At 42.8% G+C, this 21046-nt stretch overlaps 1 protein-coding gene across 1 annotated transcript in view; it reads right to left on the reverse strand.

Moving 5' to 3' along the window:
• Positions 1-365: 365 nt before the first annotated feature.
• The window catches only part of lrfn1 (leucine rich repeat and fibronectin type III domain containing 1), a 104755-nt gene continuing 84074 nt past the window's right edge, over positions 366-21046 (reverse strand). The window contains exons 4-5 of the mRNA XM_015340887.2: positions 7815-9204; positions 366-2023 (exon numbers count right to left, since the gene is read on the reverse strand). Of these exons, the coding sequence (XP_015196373.1) occupies positions 1117-2023; positions 7815-9184 (2277 nt within the window). The 5' untranslated portion in view covers positions 9185-9204 and the 3' untranslated portion in view covers positions 366-1116. The remainder of the gene's footprint in view (positions 2024-7814; positions 9205-21046) is intronic.

The following is a 21046-nucleotide window of genomic DNA, read 5'->3' on the forward strand; positions in this document are numbered from 1 at the left end:
GAACACGCGAAACTGCCCTGGAGAGATACCAGCTATGCTGGGACAGTTCATTATACCTACTGCTGGAAAAACTCCATCATGTCATGCACAGATTCATAATTGATAATGTCACAGAGAATTAACTAAATTACATTTTCTTCTTACAAATTAGACTGTGCTTTACCTTTCAGTGATTCAGGGCATTTTTAATTCACATCAGTCAGAGTCCTCCTTCAAAAAGAAATGGTTTTCTGAGATATCAAAACCTTTGGACCCAATCTCATTATACTTAAGCGGGACATTTCGTCATGTTTCAGTACATGTGGTACTTAGTTTACAAACAACCTGTAGTGTGGCAAACAAAAATAAATAATGCAGACCGCAGGTAACCCACACAAAATCTTTTAATACCCTTTTTCAAGGTCGAGGTGGTTCAAACTTTCAAATATTAAATAAAAGGGGAAAATGTGATGGCACAGGTTTTTAATGTAAAAACTTGTGATCAACACTCAAATGCCTTTTTAAAAGTCATGTGCCTTATGACTTATATATATATTTAATACACATACACAGATATTTTTATATATAGATTTTTTTGTTGTTTTTTTTTTATCTAGACCAGCCAGATACAAGATCCATCGGTATCTTACAGTAGCAGTTGAGAACGCAATGTCCAGCGTTTTTCATAATCCTTCTCTCCTTTTCTAAAATAGATTTGTGTCGGTATGTGTATCGAATTAGTAGAATGATTTACTCTCTTTTTTTGTCTAGACTGGTGCAATACTTGTCCTTGGTATGTCGTGTCTTCTGTGCATGGGTCCAGAAAGAATTTCACAGGGGGGATCACAATTTCATTATGCTCACCGGGTGCAGCTTGGGTACTTTGTGCATGTGTGTGTGTTTTTTCCATACATAAAAGGGGAAACAGTCATTTCCGTTCACCACAAGCCTTTGGTTGTGGTTGTACAAAGAGAAACAAAATCCCCAGAACTCATGTGAAAAGGAACAAGTAGACCAAACTTAGCAGCATCCCCATTGGTACATCTGTGTGAATAAGGCACCGCTGCATGATGAGTTGGCATTGGCCTGTGAGCCTCCTCCACTGACCAGAAGGAGCTGGATTATTGGGGGGGGCCTTCAAACTGTGCTCTCCAACATCCACTCTGTGCTGCTGAAGGTCACCCTGCGGTTGGCCAGGGGCGAGGAGTCCACGTTTAGCTGGGTGGAGGACATGTGTCTCCTCGTCCGTGCCCTCCGGGGGTAACTGTGACTCTGAAACAGGGAGTAGTCCCCGTCGAAGGAGAACCTGTGCCGAGTTCTTGCAATGTCTCCGGGGAGGAGGCCCATGTTGGCCAGTGCACCCTTTCTGTCCCTGATCCGGGGGGCCTCCTTGCTCCCCGCGTTGGGGCCGATCAGGCAGAGGGACATGGTGGAGCCCATCTGGCTGCTGTCTGTGTGAGCCTCCTCTGAAGACAGCACGGCCGCTGTGGAGTGCTGCACGTCCAGGCTGGTGCGCCGCTTCTTCTGGTCGGCGGGGAGAGGAGGCAGCTCCACCTCCAGGGTGGCCGTTGTTGCTTGGGGGCCCTCGCGCGTCTCGCAGTCCACCTTTAGCACCAACATCTTGCACTCTTTGGCCTCCTTGGCACACAGCTCGTGGCTGTCCTCCGCCTGCTTGGAGGCCGAACGCTGTATGGCACTCTGGCTGCCATTGGTTTGTGAGCAGACGTTGCTGACCTTGGCTTTGCAGTGGTCATCCTGGTTGCTGTAGACCTTGTAACGGATCATGAGGATGATGATGAAGACCAGCACGGAGGCCACGATGATGCCCCCTATGATGATGATCATGGTCCCTCCCAGGAACTGGCTGTGGATGAAGCGACACTGGCTGGTCTCGCTGGTGGTGCTGAACTGCACGCAGCCCACGACCCTGGTGGCCGTCAGGGAGGTGATCCCATCGTCGTAGACCGCCAGCACACACAGGTCGTACTCCCGGCCTGCCGCCAAGTCATTCACTAGGAATGTCTTGTTGGTTGGCGGGATCATCCTGCAGGGGAGAAAAAACAAAACAAAATACACAAATATGAGGAGCTCTTTCTGGTCCAGGGCTCCAGACCAAGTCCTACAAAGCCAGACTCTATGTTACAGGGCTTGTTTTAATAATCGGCTGCCACAGACATGTAACATGCTTATATTAGCTAAGATCCAGAATATATTTAAAAAAGAAGCACCAGGCCAACTGCAAATGACAAACCCTGTACTGATACCATTAGGTAGAATCCTCTCACAAACAAAAATGAATTCTATTCACACTATAAATCAGGGCTGGAGTATATTAAGAACAATATTATAAACAGAACCAGATATAATGCAATGAGGACTATTGTATGGTAAACAGGGCATATGAAAGTTTTTTTTTCACAGCAGATCTAGGGATAGGCTGGTAACACAAAATGTTCTGAATATCAAGGAAACACTTGAGGGATGGAAACCAAAGAGAACTTGAAGTGCAATGTGACTGCGGGTCTTTGAAGTAAAACAGGTTACAGTGAAAACTGGAGATAAGAACTACTGACCCTTTGCAAAGGAGGATTGAGACCTGCTGATCTGACTGTACAGGAACACACATTTTAATGTCAGAAGACATTATTGCAGAAGACGTCTGGGTAAATGTCAGCACAAGACAGTGGCATGCTCAGCCGCGTAAGGATGGCTTGAAACAAACATGAGGCTAGGAAGTGAGACCACCACTTCCTCCTCATCACCGTCTGCAGGTGAACAAGTGGGATGGTCCGGTGAGGAGGTCTACAGCCAGGCTGTGTAGGTGGAAAAAGAACGAAAGCAAACGAGACATGCACAGGACCACACACCAGACGCTAGAATAAGTGCACCCCCACATTGAGGGAGGGAGCGCCGACACAAACAGGAAAGGACGGAAAGGACAGAAACAGGAGACGAGAATTACAGATTGGGACCCCCCCAAAACTCCTGCCCCCACCCCCCCACACACACACATCCCAATTTCCATCCCGAACTCCTTATTTTGAACACTGCACAGGCGGAGACATGGGACAGGTGCTGTGCAAGCTGTGAGGAGGAGGGGGCGTAGAGTAGGGTGCTGTGAGACAGGCTTTGTTGGTGGGGGAGTGAGAAGGGAGAGGCAGTGGGCTGCCAGCTGTGAAGTCATCTTGTATCTATTGCAGCGTAATAGATAAATAGAAGGTATCCTCTGTATACCCTAGGCATTCAGCAGGTCTGACCTCACCTCCTCATGCCTGAGTCTCAGATGCTAAGGCAGGCAGCCCTGGTCCTGGAGGACCTCTCCCCTGGTTTTCTTTCTGACTCCGTTCAATCAGCTCATTACAAGCTTAATGGGACCAGATCAACAGCTGCTTCCAGCTCTTCAGCAGCTGAGGCTTTGAAGAGATCTAGAAAACCCAGAGAGACACTGCTCCTCCAGCACCAGGATTACATGCCCCTGTTCGTAGGGAAAATGTGTGGAATTTATTTGGAACAATTGAAAGAACACAACAGGGGGAAATACAGACGGGATTTCCATGATCTGTGATGCAACATCTTGTATTTCTCATTCCAAAATGTTCCTGGTGTTTTTTTTTTACCCTGAATACCATTTGAAAATCCTAATACTGACATGCAACACTACTATGTTAACAACAGGGCTACCTAATAAACTGAAATCCCCGTCTTTAAGAACAGGGAATACGCACCTTGTAGCACCCTGAAGCGTATCTATGGTATATAAAAATTATACTTGATGGTGCTTTTTTTTTCTCTTAGCTTTTTAAGTGCGATGATGGCCCAAAATTTTCTTTCTCCCAAAAGCAACTTGCGGATTGATTTTCAAGCTCTTCATTACCAATCCCGAGGCATAAGCTTCTATCACATGAGCAGGCTTCATGTCAAAAATGCCTCCTCCATTTTAAGGGACCTTCCCCTACGTTTCCACCTTGTAAATGCCCTCTCATTTGCACTTCACCTGCCAGCTCTGTTCAGACTGAAGGGATTCAGTTCTCTTAACCTCTTGATGTAGAATGTACGGTAGCAGGACGTAGTTCGTGTTTGTGACATGGCAAGCAAACCTGCACACGGACCACAGCTTGGGAACTGCTGCTTTAGAGGAAGTGGGAGACCTATGTTCTGCAGGGAGGCTTATTCTTGGCAAGTTTCTATTTGTGTAATATACATCTTTGTACACAGAAACATATGTACGTAGAGATTCAGAAGCAACAAGGGCACTTTTATGAAAAACAGAACAAGTCTCTAAATCCAGACCATACTGTACCATTCTATAATTTCCTCCCATCCCACATCAGGTAGGAGAAATCTGTTCTATTTTCTTGCTGCTCCGAGGTCTATGAGCAGGCAGATGGCAGGCTCGGTAACCCCCAGCAGGCTGCAGCGCCGTGGCAACGAGCTGCGAGCCTGCTTGACGGAGAGATGCCGAGAGTCTGCTGAAACGCAGGAGCAGATGGGCCTGTCCCACACCAGGAGCAGCGGCTGGAACTCATCGCCGTGCCTCGTGGAGGCATACAGACGCCGCCAGCCGCAAGAAAGCAAGAGGAGAGGCTGCGGCCGACTTCCACAGCAGCGGGGGGGAGCAACGTGCAGCCACCATGGGGTCGGGGCATCTGGACAGCGGGGAGGCGGGAGCTATTTCGGCTCGCTCCTCTGCCCTCCACCCCACTGCTGGGAGGCACTTGGCTTGGGTGCTCTTTAGTGGCGTGGGCGTAGGCACACAGACTGTACAGTTGTGGAAATGAGTACTGGCACTCGGGCTGTTCTTTGATTTATGGAGTGTAGTAAATATTATTTGCTAAGCTGTTTATCAGAAGACATCTCTTTTAGGTTTATTGAGCACTCATTTGTGCTAGGAAGCTGTAGTCTGGACACTCTCTTGAACGAACTACCTCAAGACACTGGGTGTCAGTACTCAGGTCTGTATGTCTCAGTGGTGTTGACATGAATATAACAATGGGATAGTATAACAAAATCAAGCGGAAAATAGTCTACTATTTAAGATGTGTGATTTCTCTAAACTGACCCCCCACATGGATCTAAGAGTTGAATGGATCTGAGCAGACACTGTTTCTTTGAATCTGGTCTTCTAGGTTTCAAGGTTTTACAGTCCTTTAACACACAACGTCACTGGGTCGCTGTCAGTTCTAATCGTGTATTCTGTATGGCCTTGGCTGCTGTACACCCACTTACTGTAGATAGCTGCACTTCTGTTCAGAAGTACTGATACTGTACAGCAATGTGCAGAAAAAGTGGGCTGGATTTCAAGAAGACCTCTTGGCCCTATCAAAACCATGATACTGTGAAAAGCATTAACTTCACAAACCCTGTTACCCTAACCTCCCCCGCAGTCTGTTCATGCAAATGACAGACTAAATCAGATGAACAGGGGAATTAAATTAGCAGACACGGTCATCCATGCTGTCATGTGCTTTTATTAATAGCTAAGAAACAACAAACCAATTTGAAATAGAGGATTACTGGCTCCACGGTATGCCTAATGCTGTCTATACACTTAAAGGGATTTGTTCATAAGCTTTGGGGACAACAAAAATGCCAAAGGCAGATTAAAAATAAAATACTATTTGTGATGGTTATCCAATCAGGAAGTGAGGGATACCTCTTTCTGCCAGATTAACGCATTTGCTCAATGTTCACATCCTCTAAACGCTAAAATCCCCGGGAGAACAAGCTGATTAGTGTCACCTGCAGGAGATGCAAGCCAAAGTCTGGCCAATAGACACCTCAGGTGCCTCAGGTGCCGAGCACTGTACTACTGTACGTCCCTCTGAACTTCATATTGAATTATTCAGTTCAGGATGTATTTATACAATAGCAATACTTCAGTATACCTCACACTAATTGCAGTATACCTCACACTTTGTAAGATCATGGAAATCATGTTATATCATATTCATGCATCCGTCTTTCGGGAGAGATGTTAAACCAAGGTCTGACTCTCAGTGGGCATTTCTCGATAAGAGTAGGGAGTTATCTCGGTGTCCTGGCCAAATTTCACCCCTTGGCCTTTACCGTGGCCTTCAAATTGCCCCCATGTATGATTGACTTGCACTTGCCCTGCGCTGGACTGGCGTCCTGTCCAGGGTGTACCCTGCCTTGCGCTCGTTGCTTGCCGGGTAGGCTCCGGCTTCCTGCGACACCATATGGTATAAAGTGGTTTGGTAAATGACATGACATGGCATGACATACAGTATTCATGCATATTTGCATGGCATGACATTGGCAAGACTTAGGTGTTGGTAATGTGACACATCATTTTCATGCTCTGGACAAAGTGGGAAAGCAATAAAAAGGGAAAAAAATGTCAAAACTGTAGAGATTAAGTCACGGCATACTAAATCCAATCTGCACAATGCACTAATTGTCACGCCCTCTGCAGCCAGAGGGCACTCCTTCTCTGTCTTATCTCTTGTTTCCGGTTCTTTGCTGTCCTTCCGGTGTTTCTCTCTCTCTGGGGCTATATATTTCTGGGTCTTTCATTTGCCTTGGCTCAGCATTGACGTCCGGATGCCCTGAGACCCGCCTAGCACCAGGTCGCCCCACGTCCGCTACCTGCGGGCTTAGGTTTCTATACGGCATTCCCTGAACAGCTGAACCCGGGCTAACCCCCGTCTTGCCGCTACACATAGGCTCTTTCATGCTCTCCTGCCATTCCACGGTTTGTCCTTTCCGACATCAGTGACACTAGTTAGGCTTTATGTATGAATTTGGTCATCATGTTCAAGGGGAAGAACAATCTGTTTAATTCTATTTAATTCCTATACTGTCAGGCCATCCTTTTAGTTGTGAACAGAGAGGAATATGAGAGAACCTTATACAAGTATTCAGAATCCTCAAAGCCATTGACAAAGTCAACCTAGCCGACTTCTTCTGAATTGACAGTGAAACGCAAACAGGAGACAACTGAAAACTATTGGAAATATATTTCGAGCCCAGGTACCCAGACATGTGCTGAAGCTGATAAACTGGCTGCCTTCAACAAACGTCTGGTTGAAGTCCTTAGATCAATTAACTACTAGCTACCAAATGGCTTCCTCTTGTTTGCAACCTTTCTTATGTTCCTATGAAAATCTGTCATCAAGTACTGGATTTGTAAATTAAACATGTTTCTAAGTGAGACTGAGAAACAAAAGCTGTGAAGTGCTCAACACACTCAAGGCCAAGGCAAAATTGGGAACCACAGCTCAGAAGGCAGCCTGTTCACATTTAGCAGGTGATGTACTGTAGCACAGGACATGAGTTGGTTTCTTCTTGTCATTTTGCACTTTAACCCGTGTGATTTGGCTTTTTTTTACCTGAGCCCTAGGAGTTTAACAGGAGCTTCTGGATCCTGAGCTGGAGTGTTGTAACACAATTTCAACTCTGATTTCTATTTAAATCAATATGGCATTCATGCACTCCATGCTGTACAGTATATAACACAATCCACCTTTCACACCTAATTAATTGAGCTCCTTCTACCACTACCATGGTAATGCATTAAAGGTGTTGATGGGCTTGCTGTTCCGATTTAATATTTTAAGGTGACTATTCAATTGAAATGTCTTCCTTTAGTTACTGAATAATTTTTACTTTCCCAAACTTGCTATGTTTTTGGCAACTCACTGATACCACACAATACTCAATATTGATAAAACTGTATTAATGGTATTGATGCAGAATTTCAGTAAAAGTCCAAATGTGAACATGATGGCTTCATATTCTCACTAGAATTATATCAACGGATGCTACACTGAACAAAACAGGAAAGAAACCATGTTATAGCAGAACCTCAGTCTCACCTGTACACCAACGTATCATCAGAGGAGCTGTTGTACTGGATCTGGTACATGCGGATACCAGGAATGTGGCGCTCAGAGGGCCACCGGATGACAGCGGAAGATGAAGTCAGCTCAGCAGCTACCACTCTCTTGTCCTGGTTCTTGGTGTCATTGGAGGACTTGGAGGAGGTGGTGATATCGGACAAGCCGGGATCGGGCTCCTTCATGTGGCTGGTGTTGTTGACGAAGAGGGGGAGAGGCACCATTTTGACCTCCACGGAGGCAGTGGCTATCCCTGCAGCATTGGATGCCACACAATTGAAGTGCCCACTGTCCTTCAGGGTGGTGATCAGGATGTCCAGGGTGCCATTATCATAAAGGATGGTCCTGGAGTTGTTGTGGACAAGTTTGCCATCTGGGAAGCGCCAGTGGATGGTAGGGTCAGGATCCCCCACCGCTTTGCACTTCAGCATCACCCCCTGGCCCTCTGTAACAAAGGGCTTGGAGGCATAGTGCTTGGTGATCAGAGGAGCTTCGCAGATAAACTCCTCCTCCTGGATAGACCAGAAGTACTTGTCCATGAGGTGCTCGGGGGAAGCACATGTCTCCAAGTCATCCTCCCTAGTGAGCCTGCGTAGCCACAGAAGCTCACAATTGCAGTGCAGGGGGTTTCCCCCAAAGCTCACCGCCAGCGAGGAAGGGTTGGAGCCCTTAGCGTCTGTCAGGACTTGAGCGTTCTGGAACAGACTGTCTGGAGGCAGCTTCCGGAGCCTGTTGGAGGTCATGTCCAAGCGCACCAGCTTGCTGAGCAGGGTGAACGTCCCAGCCTCTATGTGGTCGATGAGGTTGTGGTCCAACGTGAGCGTGTTGATGTTGGTCATCCTGGCAATGGCCTCCCAAGGCAGAGTCTGCAGGTTATTGTAGGACAGGTCCAGGTCTTCAATCGTGCCCAGGAACTCATCAAACGAAGCAGGTGCCACGTGGTGGATTTGATTGTTCCCCAGGATGAGGTGGCGGAGGTTGATGAGACCCTTGAAGTGATCGTTCTTGATGGTGCTCAAGCGGTTGCCATCCATGTGCAAGGCACGCAGGGATCTGAGGCCCATAAAGGCATGGGGCATAATCTGGCTGATGGTGTTTCTAGACAGGGTGAGGTGCACCAGGCTAGTCATGTTAAAGAAGTCTTTCCTGCGGATGACGGTGATAAAGTTGTCTGTCAGCCGCAGCTCCACTGTTTTGCGGTCGATCGTGGGGGGCACAAACAGGAGCCCCGTTTTGGCACAGAGTAAGGTCAGAGTGGGGGAGATATTCTGGCAGATGCAGCGGCCGGGACAGTTATGTGCCTTCACCAACACTCCGAACACCAGCATACAGAAGACAAGCCTTTCCATGGTATATCAGCTTACTGTTCCTGTAGAGAGATGAAGAGAGGGTCAACCATCACACTGAATGCCATCTGATTTGCATATGCATAGCAGGCTGGACATATGATATCTGAACTGTATCTCAGAACATTGTAAACACAGCGGCAGGTGTGTGTCTCAGCCTGTTAGATAACTGATGAAAACTGACTGAAGAGAAAGAACAGAGAATGTAAAGACGTAACGTCAATAGCTTAGTGAGTCCTACTATTAAAAAATAAATCTTGGCCCTGTTGCACTTCTCTGTTCAATCATTCATGGGTCAAACAGGCCACAGTTATTATGATAATCCATTTTAATCAAGGTAAGAACAAGATAAAGATAAATTATCTGCAGAAGTTATTAAGCATTTATACAGGGCTTAGAGTGCTGATTAAAAATTTTGTCATTCCTCAGTGGACTCGGTTTAGGAGCACACATATCTCATACATATCTCACGACACCTTCCCTTTCTCTGATGCACATCTGGGATAGATGCTTGGTAGATCACCTCCTTAACTATTAATTTAAAAACATCCTTCATCAGATTCCATTAAACATCAAACAGAGCTGTGTCTGTTTTAATGAAGTCACGTAGGTCATGAGTAATGGTCACCTTTGAAAAATGGCCATCTGAATACCGGTTAGAACTGGACTGCCACTAGCTTACGTGTGCAAAGAACTTAACGTTGCATATCTGTACACTGCTTGGGTAGTTTAACAGTATCCGATATATGTACCCAATGTATATTTAACAGTGTGCGGTGGTATACTTTATGGTGACATCTTTAAGAATGACAGTTTTGTAAAATATCAAACTTGAAAAGAATTGGCCATAATGGGAAAAGAAAGCAAAGGAAATCAATTAAATTTAAAATTCAGGTTCCTTTTGGAATAAGTTAATTAAATGACGAAGTATCACAGGTAAAGAGTCCTTCTCACCGCCAGTCATAGAAAATGACCAAATTACATATTCAAATCAGTAATGTGCTACCTATTTACTGTAATTACAGTAAGCCATTGACAATTAATTATCTTTTGTGTAACGTTTTAATTTATGTATATTAAAACATTCTTCCCAGCATGCACACTGAAGAAAAAAGTGGGTTTTTTTATGTTTGCACTGCAAAGATTCCCCTTTTAAGCTTACTGTGGTGTATCACCTGGATCATACGACAGCTGCCAGAATGCGTCCAGTACACCCCCCACACACCAGCTCTCAGTGGGGAGGAGAACAGAGTGATGAAGCCAGTTCAGAGATGGGGATTATTAGGAGGCCATGATTGGTAAAGTCTGAAAGAAATTTGGCTAGAATGCTGGGGTAACACCCCTACTCTTTTCGAAAGACACCCAGGGATTTTAAGTGACCACAGAGAGTCAGGACCTCTGTCTCATCTGAAGGACGGCGTCTTTTTACAGTCTAGTGTCCCGTCTCTATACTGGGGCATTAGGACTCACACAGACCGCAGGGTGAGCGCCCCCTACCTCTTCTAGCAGCAACCTTAGCTTACCAAGAGGTCTCACATCCAGGTACTGACCAGGCTCACACCATCTTAGCTTCAGTGGATTGCCAGTTGTGAGTTGCAGGGTGATATATCTTGTGGTTTAAGCCCATTAAAAATAAAATTGTACTTTAACCATGTTGAACCTTCTAAAGTATCACTTTCTAGTATTAAAGGATGTGCTAAAAATAGAAATGCTGATGTTACTGTATGTTGTTGGTAGACAGTAAGACAGGTACGTGGGCTCATGTAGAATGGATGTACTGTATCTGTTAGCATGCAGAATTCTGCTTCTGGGGTGTCAGAGGCAACAACCATCAGATTAAGAAAGATGCAAATCAGCACTGCTCCTCATATCTGCAATTAAATTATGGATTGCGGTCAAGCACAGTCAAATTAATGGCAGTCAACGATACAAATATAGGGTTTGTATTAAAAAAAACTAAAAACAGATCTAATTAAACAGCTGAAGTCTCTGCTGTATTTCCACTGGAAGTGCTTCGTTTTCGTGACTTGTCTTTTCGCTCTTCCCTGGTTTCACAGACAGTTCCAGCAGCCAGAGGACTGTGGTTTGACAGCTCTTAATTGCACAAACTGTCCTAGAAACCCATCGCACGGTATGGCCTGTGTGAAACACAATAAGGTGCCTCTTTCTGCATCAGTTACAAATCCCCAGATGGACTGGAACGTGTACAAACCTTTTTTTTTATTTTCAAAAAGTCAGAAAAAAAACATATGCCTTTTTTTTTTAAAGGAAAATGAAGTTAGGCATCTAAATGACTACAAATCAGCAGGAAAAAGCAGGTTTAAGAGTAGCTGTCTTGAAAGCATTCAACGGACCTGTCGATTGATTGAAACCCAAATCACTGAGCAGAGCCCCTACCCACTGTGAGGCCTGGCAACCTGGCTGATGCAAAGCAATACGATTGCACTGTGAAGACTGGCAGGTCTTGGGACAAATAAACACATCGTTACTCAGGTGCCTACGATGAAGACGGAACATGAAATGCAAGAATTAAAAACAGGAGTGATCCACGCACAATACATTTTCTGCAATACCTAGGCCTGGAACAGGTTTGTTAAAACATCAATGCTTAACTGATATAAACAAGTATAGAAATAATACCTACACTAGGTAATACAGTTTCACATTCTAACCTCTTTTTCTAATGATTGCTGAATTAGTAGGTTGCACTAACGCCTAGAAACTGCTGATGCAGAAGAAATGAATCCTGGAACATTTGCACGCCTGTGAAGTACTGTAGGCAGTAATAAATAAAAGCTTGTGTAGTACACAGTCTTGAAACCAATCTACCTGGAGCTTTAGGGGCTCTAGTTTCTGAATATTTTTCAACTTCGTATTATTCAAACCTACAAGTACTAATTACAGCTTGATTTGTAACCTTTCTCGCCAAAATGTGGCAATTAAAATGAAGAATTACTCAGGGACGGCTCATTTGTGACTAGAATATTATTGCAAAGTTTTCTTTCCCAGGTGATCTCCCTGTCCTTTCCGCCTTGGAACAGAGCCTCGCTTCTGCTTATTGCCTCAGGCTCGTGTTTCAGCGCCGACTTGTGTGCGAAGAAAATCCCCAGTAGACACGCAGGGCTCCTCTGTTTTCCTATGTGAAAAGCCATCTTATTTTATTGTCATTACTTTTTCAAGCTGTTGGCTGACGTTTGACTTTGGAATGAGCCGTGGTATTCAGTGAGCATGGCAGACTCGTGGCTTAGAAATTAAAATTGGAAATGGGAGAGAGAGGAAAAAACCTACAACAGCTTGGCTTCCACAATGCTCAGCTGTGAGATTCTTTGATGCGTCTCCCCTGTCCCGTAGGAGGTTCCGGCTCTTCTCTTTCCATTTAATTGTAGTGATCTCCTCTTGTGTTTGCACAATGGAATCTGTTATTCTGGAAATTAGACCATTGTCCCAGGAATCTGTCTGTTCTCAATCCTATATTTGAAAGTATGTCAGTGAGTCAGCTTTAAACAGCTGGTAAGGGAGTATGGACTGGATATCCCATGACTGTTTGGGAAGAAGTAGCTCCTGTGTTCTATAAGGAATGGAACTAAATCTATTAAGCCCACGCGTACCTGGGTGCTTGTGCCATTGTTGACTTAGAAGGCACGCCTTGGATCAACTTTGCCAACTTTGGCAGTTCAGAATTTCCAGTACTTGAATAAAGAGCCCCACGTTCACAATGCGACAATGCTGGACAGCAGGACTGGAGTTAGGGCCTGGATTCTTGTTCATGGCCTAACTGTACAGTTCCATCACCTTGTAAGCAAATAACAATAATAATGCTGATGACTGAATTTGGCTTCATGTAGTGTGCTCCTAGTGCAAAGCTCTGATTCGGAAAAGCACCAAGTTCTCCAAACATGAATATGCTAATTAGGCCCATGGCACAAACACTTTCAGATGGTGGGGATCCAGCTCCTGCATCCTCTCCCACTATCCCATAGAGACTGGCTATTGATCTTACAGCCTCCCTGTGAAGAACTTCGTTACCATGGCAACCCTTTTGTAGAATTTAGGTCTTTGAAGTGCATTCAGACATTGCTCTTGTTCCCAAGAAAATAAGATCTTTTTTCTTGATAGAGACCGGACATGTTATGAATATTAACAGGGTTTGTTTCTTTTTTTAATTTGTCCACACTTAACCCGAGGCTCGACCCGGATTTGATTACGAGCTAGCCAAGAGGGGAAAACTTCCCCTCTACAGCTAATCTGTATTCGATAGGGACAGTGGGGTTTCAGGAATTGGTTTCTGTGGATCCCTGCCTGCAAGATTTGTGCAACACTTATGAGCATTTGACCACCTAGCGCAGCACAGGTTAAAGGAGAACTGCACTGGTATTTTTATATTTTGGGTTTAGAAAACATCAGCAGTGATGAGTGTATTTCAAACCACAGTGAAAGTGAAATGCAGACAGTATCGTGTGAAACCTCCAAGTTACAAGTTAAGAAAATAGATTAAATTTCCAGATATGCACCATATTCTGTAATTCAGAATTATGCAACAATACTTCCAGTGAGGTGAAGCAGCCATATTACATTGTAAACAAGCAGGCTTATGAATCCATCTCTTTTAATCCAATAGAAATATTGCTCTCAACTTTGAGACAGTTTTACTGACAAATAATACCTACTTGTTAACTCTGCATGCAGATCACACTGGAACATTTCTGCAGTGAAATGTCTGTTGTTCAACCTCTACTTATTCGCTCATACATCGCATTACATTAGTCACTATAGGGACACTATACTGTAAACAAGCACCACCCTTCAGATGAGACGTACTGTAAAACAGAGGTCCTCTCTGTGGTCATTAAAAATCCCAGGGTGTTTCTTCAAAACAGTAGGGTTGTTACCCCTGTGCCCTGGCCATGTTTTCCCCTGGCCTTTACCAATCATGACCTCCTAATAATCCCCATCTCTGAACTGGCTTCATCACTCTGTTCTCCTCCCCACTGAGAGCTGGTGTGTGGGGGGAGTACTGGCGCATCATCCAGGTGGGGCTGCACACTGGTGGGGGTGGAGGGGAGTCCCCATTACCTGTAAAGGGCTTAGAGTGAAGTGTCCAAAACAGCGCTATATACAGGTAAGTGTAAGAAACGATTATTAGTCGTACAGTGAGTAGCGAGCAGGAAAGTCCGCTTCATGTTGCAATACTCCTCATTAACAGTTTGCAACAACATGGTTTGAAACATTTTTCAATACTGTGAATTAATTTATTTTGTTACTTTTTCAGACTTAATAACCTGTCTGAAAAAATTGTGACTGCAGTTCCCCTTAAATGTATATATATATATTGGCCTGATTTTATGATAAGCAAATAGCACACTACTGTAAACTCTTTGAAGCAGAGGAGACCTAATGACAGAGCAGAGCTCTGTGTCTGACTGTTCCTAGCCGAGGTGCTGTCTGCTGTGGAAGTGAGGGAATTAGCACTATGAACATGATGTATTGTATAGTAGGTCAAAACAGTCATCACAACATTCTCCTTGCAACAGAGGGCACGCCTCTTGACACAGGTCCACCTTGCAAAACCCAGCAGAAAAAGAAAGGATTTTCAGAAACATTTATTTTTATGTTTTGATTGATGGTGGCAGATAATAGATGGCAAACAAACAAAAAAAAAACACGTACAGAATGCAGGCTGCTTATTTAATGACAAAAGTAATATCTTCCTCATGTATTACAGCTCCAAGAATTAATTTACTAGCTTCCCACCATATGACAGTATTGCTGTTAAACCACCAGCAAGCTTTTCAACATTAAAAGCAAAAAAAAGAAACTATTATGCAGAGCACCTGAAAGACTGAGATATAAGAATACACTTTGTGAAACTGTCACTCCCCTGGCATAATGTCCAGAATGAAAATGCAGTGTTGAGGCCCTGTCTCATGGTAGCGGAGGGCTTTAGCATTCGGGACAAGACAGCTGATGAAATAAGGAGAAAGGGAGATCTATTCTTTCTAGAGTAAACCTGTCTCTGTCATCACTGTATCTCTGCTGGCTATGTTGGAACACTTAAAAGAGACACTTAAGATTTCTAAAATGCAAGATTTAGTACAAAGCAAATATTTCAAGCAATTCTCTCTAATATACTGTACAGCATATCCATTCTGTCGTTATCACGAAACCACATCTTCCTGATGAAGGTCATGGTGACCTAGACCCTAATACTAAAGCATAGGGCCAATTCACCTAGCTAGCATGTCTTTGACACATTACTAATCTAAAACAAATCACACACAAAAACTATTTTTAAGTGCTGAAGAGCTCCTATATTGATTTTGTGAGTAGCCAGCACAATACTAAATTGCTCCTGACCCATTCATGGTGTGTCACAGCAGAAACACATTTCACTACAGTGTGCAGCATTTGATGTGTGGGAGCTACAGAAAACAGCCATACTGTATGACTTGCAGTGGGTTCCCTCCACTTTTTTTAACTCAAGGATTTGAAAAAGCCAAGCTTGGCTCCCGCAAATCCCTCCACAACAAACCACCCCACTAGAACCATCAAGACATCCAAACCTTTATATCCAGTCCAGCTTGCAAACAGGACTGACAGCTCACCAATACCACTGAAGGCATAAAGGCCTTACGGAATTCTCTGTACGATTTTTTTTTGCTGATATCTTCTACCAACTTGACGGCACTCTTCCTATCCCCAAACAAGTTGATGGGCTTCATTAAAACATGCCTGATCATTGTTCTGATTACTTTATCGACTGCTTGCTTTCTGGCACTCTCATCTTTGTATCCATAAGAAGATCGAACATTCAATTCCTTTAGCATTTGAGACTCTAATGCTATGTGGAAGACATTCAGCGGTGCAGTAACCATTAAGGGCATTTATATACTTTAAAGAAGTGCTCACCAAACTATTTGTTGTGTCCCCCATGCATTTTTTCAGCATTTATCACAAAAGAACCCTATAAATTAATTTTTTAAATCATTTCCTCATCTAACGCTTGTGGTTGTGGCTTCATAAGAAAAATGAGGTTTTTAATTTGCGGCTTAATTACATTTGGTACCCAAGAGACGAAACGTGACTTGAACTCCTGGGATTGGAGTATGGTGGGAAGAACACTGACGGTAGAGGCCACAGAGCAGGAACTCATTGGTCTCTAGCAGTGACCTTTGGACTCTTAGAAACTTTTAACATTTCTCGAGCAAAAAACAACTCATCCAGCTGTTTACTAAATCAAGCAGGCTTCAGCAGGTCTAGGTAGCTTAGGTCCACTGTAATTTTTTTTTCATGAATAGCCTTTTCTTGTGCTGATGCTCCTATTTGGAATGGAATGAGTTTATGGTTTCGCTACCAGCACGCAAGCCCCCCCCCTCTTGCCTACCTTTAACATCATCTTTAATTGAAGAGATCATTAACTTGAAATTCAAAATGGGGAATGCTGAGCTTGAAGAAGTAAAAGACTTAGGGTTTTATGTTGATTCACCATTTGCATCCTCTAGACAGAGTGCAAATGCAATTAAAAAGGCAAACAAAATGTTAGGATACACAGTTAAAAACTCCGAATGTATACAAAAGGGTGTTATGTTTAAAATGTATAAATACAAATTTAGAATAGTATATGTTATAGAAAAGATATTGCTTAGAATCTAGAATCTGTTCAGAAAAGAGAAAACATATACAGTACATTCTGGGGCTCAGGGGAATATCGTACACAAGCTAAAGAAACAACATTTCTAGTCTGAACCCAAGAACTTTATACAAGTATTCAGAACTCTCAAAGGGATTTACAGAGGCAATGTGGATTTAAATATCCCAGCGAGTAGGGTGTTGCAGTAATCAATTTGAGAGAAAGGGAAAGTGTTGACCGGCTTTACTGTTAGACTCTAAAGTAAGACAGGACGCAGTCTGTCAATGTTTCAGAGATGGAAGAATGAAGATTTTCAAATATTCTGCAGGGTCATGAGGTCCAAAAGTCAAGCCAGGATCGAATATCACTTTGAAGTATAGTGTTATCCACAGACAGGGTTACTGCATTGGCTTTACATACAGTAAGTAATGGTGCAGAGTAGCATGACCTTGGTCTTGTAAAAGTGTAAGAGAAGGTGAATTTGAGTTATCCAGAGATGCAATCAGAAAGTGCAGAGACAGCTGTTTCAGTGTCAGGTTTAGTATGGACATAGATTTTGGTATAATCACCATAGAAATGATAATTCAGTCCATGTGATTTTAATATTTCACCAAGTAGGAACATGGTGATGTGGAGTAACAGGAGCCCAGTACCAGTAGCCTTGGGGAATCTTGTAGTCTACCAGAACACTAACATTTCACAATCTATTCTCTCTTAAGCAGTAAACTGGTTAGACCAGATAGAAATACTTCAGGCTGTGTCTTCTTGTTTTTAAAGCAACGATTCTGCTTTAAATTCAGATTGGGGCCAGTTAACAAAACTTGCCTTCACAGGAGTTGCACAGTCCTCCAGTTTCTCATTCTCTTTAGAGTTGTAGTTGTGGGGGGAAGGAGGTGGTAGCTTCACAAGCAACATTAAAATCTGCCTATGGCATTGCTTGAAGCATCACTTAGGCCACAGAGCAGCTGGCCTGGGTTCTCATCAGTGCTGAGACCTCTCTGTCTGGCCTCCAGTACACAGCAGTTTATTTCAGAAAGGCCAACACACAGCTCGCCAGGTAGTTTAGCTTGAGGGGAGACTTGAGGAAGAGTGGCAGTAGGTCTGTTAGCTGAGGCCAGAGTGAACAATCTTATCTGTATGTTTTGGATCTGCGCGCTATTATACTTATATATACAGTAGTGTCATGACTGCTGAACTTCGCAAAGCAATGTAATCAGGAAGATTTTAATGCAAAACTCAATCATCCTTCATATCCAGCTGGCTTTCATCCCACAGCTTCTTATCAGCAACGACCTTTCTTAGAAAAAAGTCCACATAAGTGCATCTGCTATTTAATTTTTTGCATTACCCTGTCAATCTTCTTGAATGTTAACAATTGCAAACTACAGAAAAATGTTGGTGAGAAAATTATAGCTACAAACATGTAACAGCAGCCAGTCTCAGGTATGTAAATTATAAGTGTTTTAAAACAGGAGTACAATGCGATGTACATCTTTTAATTGATATGCACTACTGCAACTGTCACTGGGACACCTGGCACAAAGACAAAAAGGGCTACGACTGGGAGATTTCATGAAACTGTTTGAAAATATTCTTGTACTATTTACCTTTGTAAATATTGGAACTCACATGTGGCAAATAATTATTGAATTTGCCCCATTATTAGGCACTTTACTGTGTATGTTCTTATGCTTATTGTTTTACAGTACTGTATATTGTAGGTTTGTGACTTATTGTCTTCATTGCCTCATCGTGTTTTCTGTTTTGAATTCAGAATTGCTGTTCCGATTGCAGGCAGCTGTAATTAGCCAATGAAAACAAGAATTAGCATGATAATGAAGTGTTGAAACACTCAGAACAGAATACAAAAAAATACTTCTTAACCCAGGGAAGTTGTATGAGTCTGGTCCAAACTCCATAGCGCCATTAGCGGAAGGGACTACAGTATGTGAGATTCTTCATAAAAAAGCCTGTTGGTATTGTTTGATCATTAACTATTAAGTAGATAGTTGGTAACACTACTAACAAGGTACAGTACAGTACATACTTTTTTAACTTAAAAAAATGAAAATAATTTTTTTAAAAATCAGTAACAGAGCCACACTATATGTGTATAGAACTGTTTAATTCGCGAAAAAAAGAGAAAAGTGTCATGTTGTGAAAGTTTGTGTGTGTTCTTTTATTTGTATGAGAGAGAGCTTAAAGACAAAAAATTTTTTGGTTTACCCTGTTTTAGTTTACAATACTTCGTTTTAGTATACAACAGTATTCAGTATACTATACAATATACTATTGTTACAGGAGCAATAAACTCAGTGTTGGGCATACAACAGGGCGTCATCAGTGAACAATCAAAGCTGCTACTCCTGTTAGATTTACTTAAAAGGAAAGGTAATATCTGGGTTAATTAAAGTCTTCCTGTTGAGTTCAATAGTAAGATGGGTTCCTTAAATGATGAAACTGAGAGGAGAGTTACAAAAGCCCCTTTACAAGCCTTTGAGGTTTTCCAACAATGTTGTTGTTTTTGTATTTTTAAACCTAAGAGGAGCCAGTTAATTAAGAGCCAACATTTAGATCCTGCCAAAGCTTTCATGCACTAATGGGTGCAAAGACACTCCATTTATCCCAGGCAGCTTCTTTAATTAGCTTAATAATCAATTCAACACATTATCCTCACATTTGAGATGTCGTGTTGTCCATTTTAGTGTCGCCGTGTGAAGATGCTTGAAAAAGTGCAAATTAAATTTAGTAAAGAGTTTTCAGAAATAAAATAATGTTTTTTCAACAATTATGTTGTTTTTTTTCCCACAAACACCACAGCTCATATTTTTAAAATTATTTTATTGTTGTTTTACTTTTTCATTTGGTTAACACAAATTAAATCAATACTAAACTGGGCAATACTTTCTTACTCAGAAGTAATTTAGGGACAAAATCTCTTTTTTTCCATGTTTCCATCTCAAAAATAGCAGTGAAAAAAAAAACTAAATGAGGTAGAGACAACTGTACATAAAATATAGATCAAACATTATCTCAACTCTGGAATTAGTAGCTTGGGTATCATTCAAAGAAAATTGGATGGATTGACTGTGTCCTTGCTGGAGACTTTCATGGCTTAATATAATTATTCAATTCATTTTAAATACAAACAGTTCTTGCTTCTTACTGTATGTAACAGAGGTTGTATCCAGTGTAAGCATACAGCAGTTCACTGTATCCTGAATGTGATGAAATCTATCCTATAGGCACAGTTCGATGTCCCCAAACGTGTCCAGTCTATTTTGCTCACAGACTGCTATGAACACTGTCCATAAGTCACACAGTTCAGTATCGTTTGAAAGGGTATGAAGCTCTTTCAGTAGAACCATCGCTGGAAGTAGGGCAGATAATAGGACATAAACTCAATGTTTAATACAATTTGGATTTATGATATACAGTACAATTAATTGCTGTTGGGGTACTGACAAGAAAGCAAAAGAAAAATAAATATTAGTAGGCATGTCACGTATTTATGTGCTTATGCGTGTGTGGGAGGAGCTCTATATACCCCTCTATATACTCTATATATCCCTTACTAATGCATGCATGTAAGACACAATTGTAGGTTTTTTCATTTCACATATTTTTTTTTGCAGTGGCTTTAGAAAAAAACAATTGCAGCTCATTTTCCCTGCCTGAGGATGATGATGATTATAATAAGAGGAAAAGGAGAGCCCTGAGGTTATTGGTATACAGACAGATGCTTTAACAAACTCATTAAAATACCTGCTGACTTACTTTGGGTGTCTTTAAGGTCACTGACTGTGATGAGATCACAGGGAGGCATGGGAGGTGTCGCATTATCACCTCGTATGAAAAGAATTGCTTATGTTGCGGAGATAATTGCTTACAGATGGTGCCTTCCACAAATCAAAGCAGCTCCTCTACCCTGCCCCAGATTTAACTCTTTTGCTGCTGCAACCTTCTCTTAAAGGACAAAAACTGAAGATCAGTGGGAGTCCAGGTGGCTAAATTACACTAGCTCTCTGTCACGACCATCATGCCTCCTCTTAGAGGCGCTCCGACCCTTTCCTATTTTAGTTCATTATGTGCACCTGTCCCTTGTTTTCCTTGTTATTATTTAAGCCTGGTGCTCCTGCTATTCCCTGCTCTGCATTAGGAGATGGACGCCCAGAAGCTCGCCTACCAGCGGGTCCAGGACAGACCTGACGGCACAGGGTTCATCAAGGCGCCCTGAC

The sequence above is a fragment of the Lepisosteus oculatus genome, chromosome 3, assembly GCF_040954835.1.
Source record: "Lepisosteus oculatus isolate fLepOcu1 chromosome 3, fLepOcu1.hap2, whole genome shotgun sequence".
NCBI lineage: Eukaryota > Metazoa > Chordata > Actinopteri > Semionotiformes > Lepisosteidae > Lepisosteus > Lepisosteus oculatus.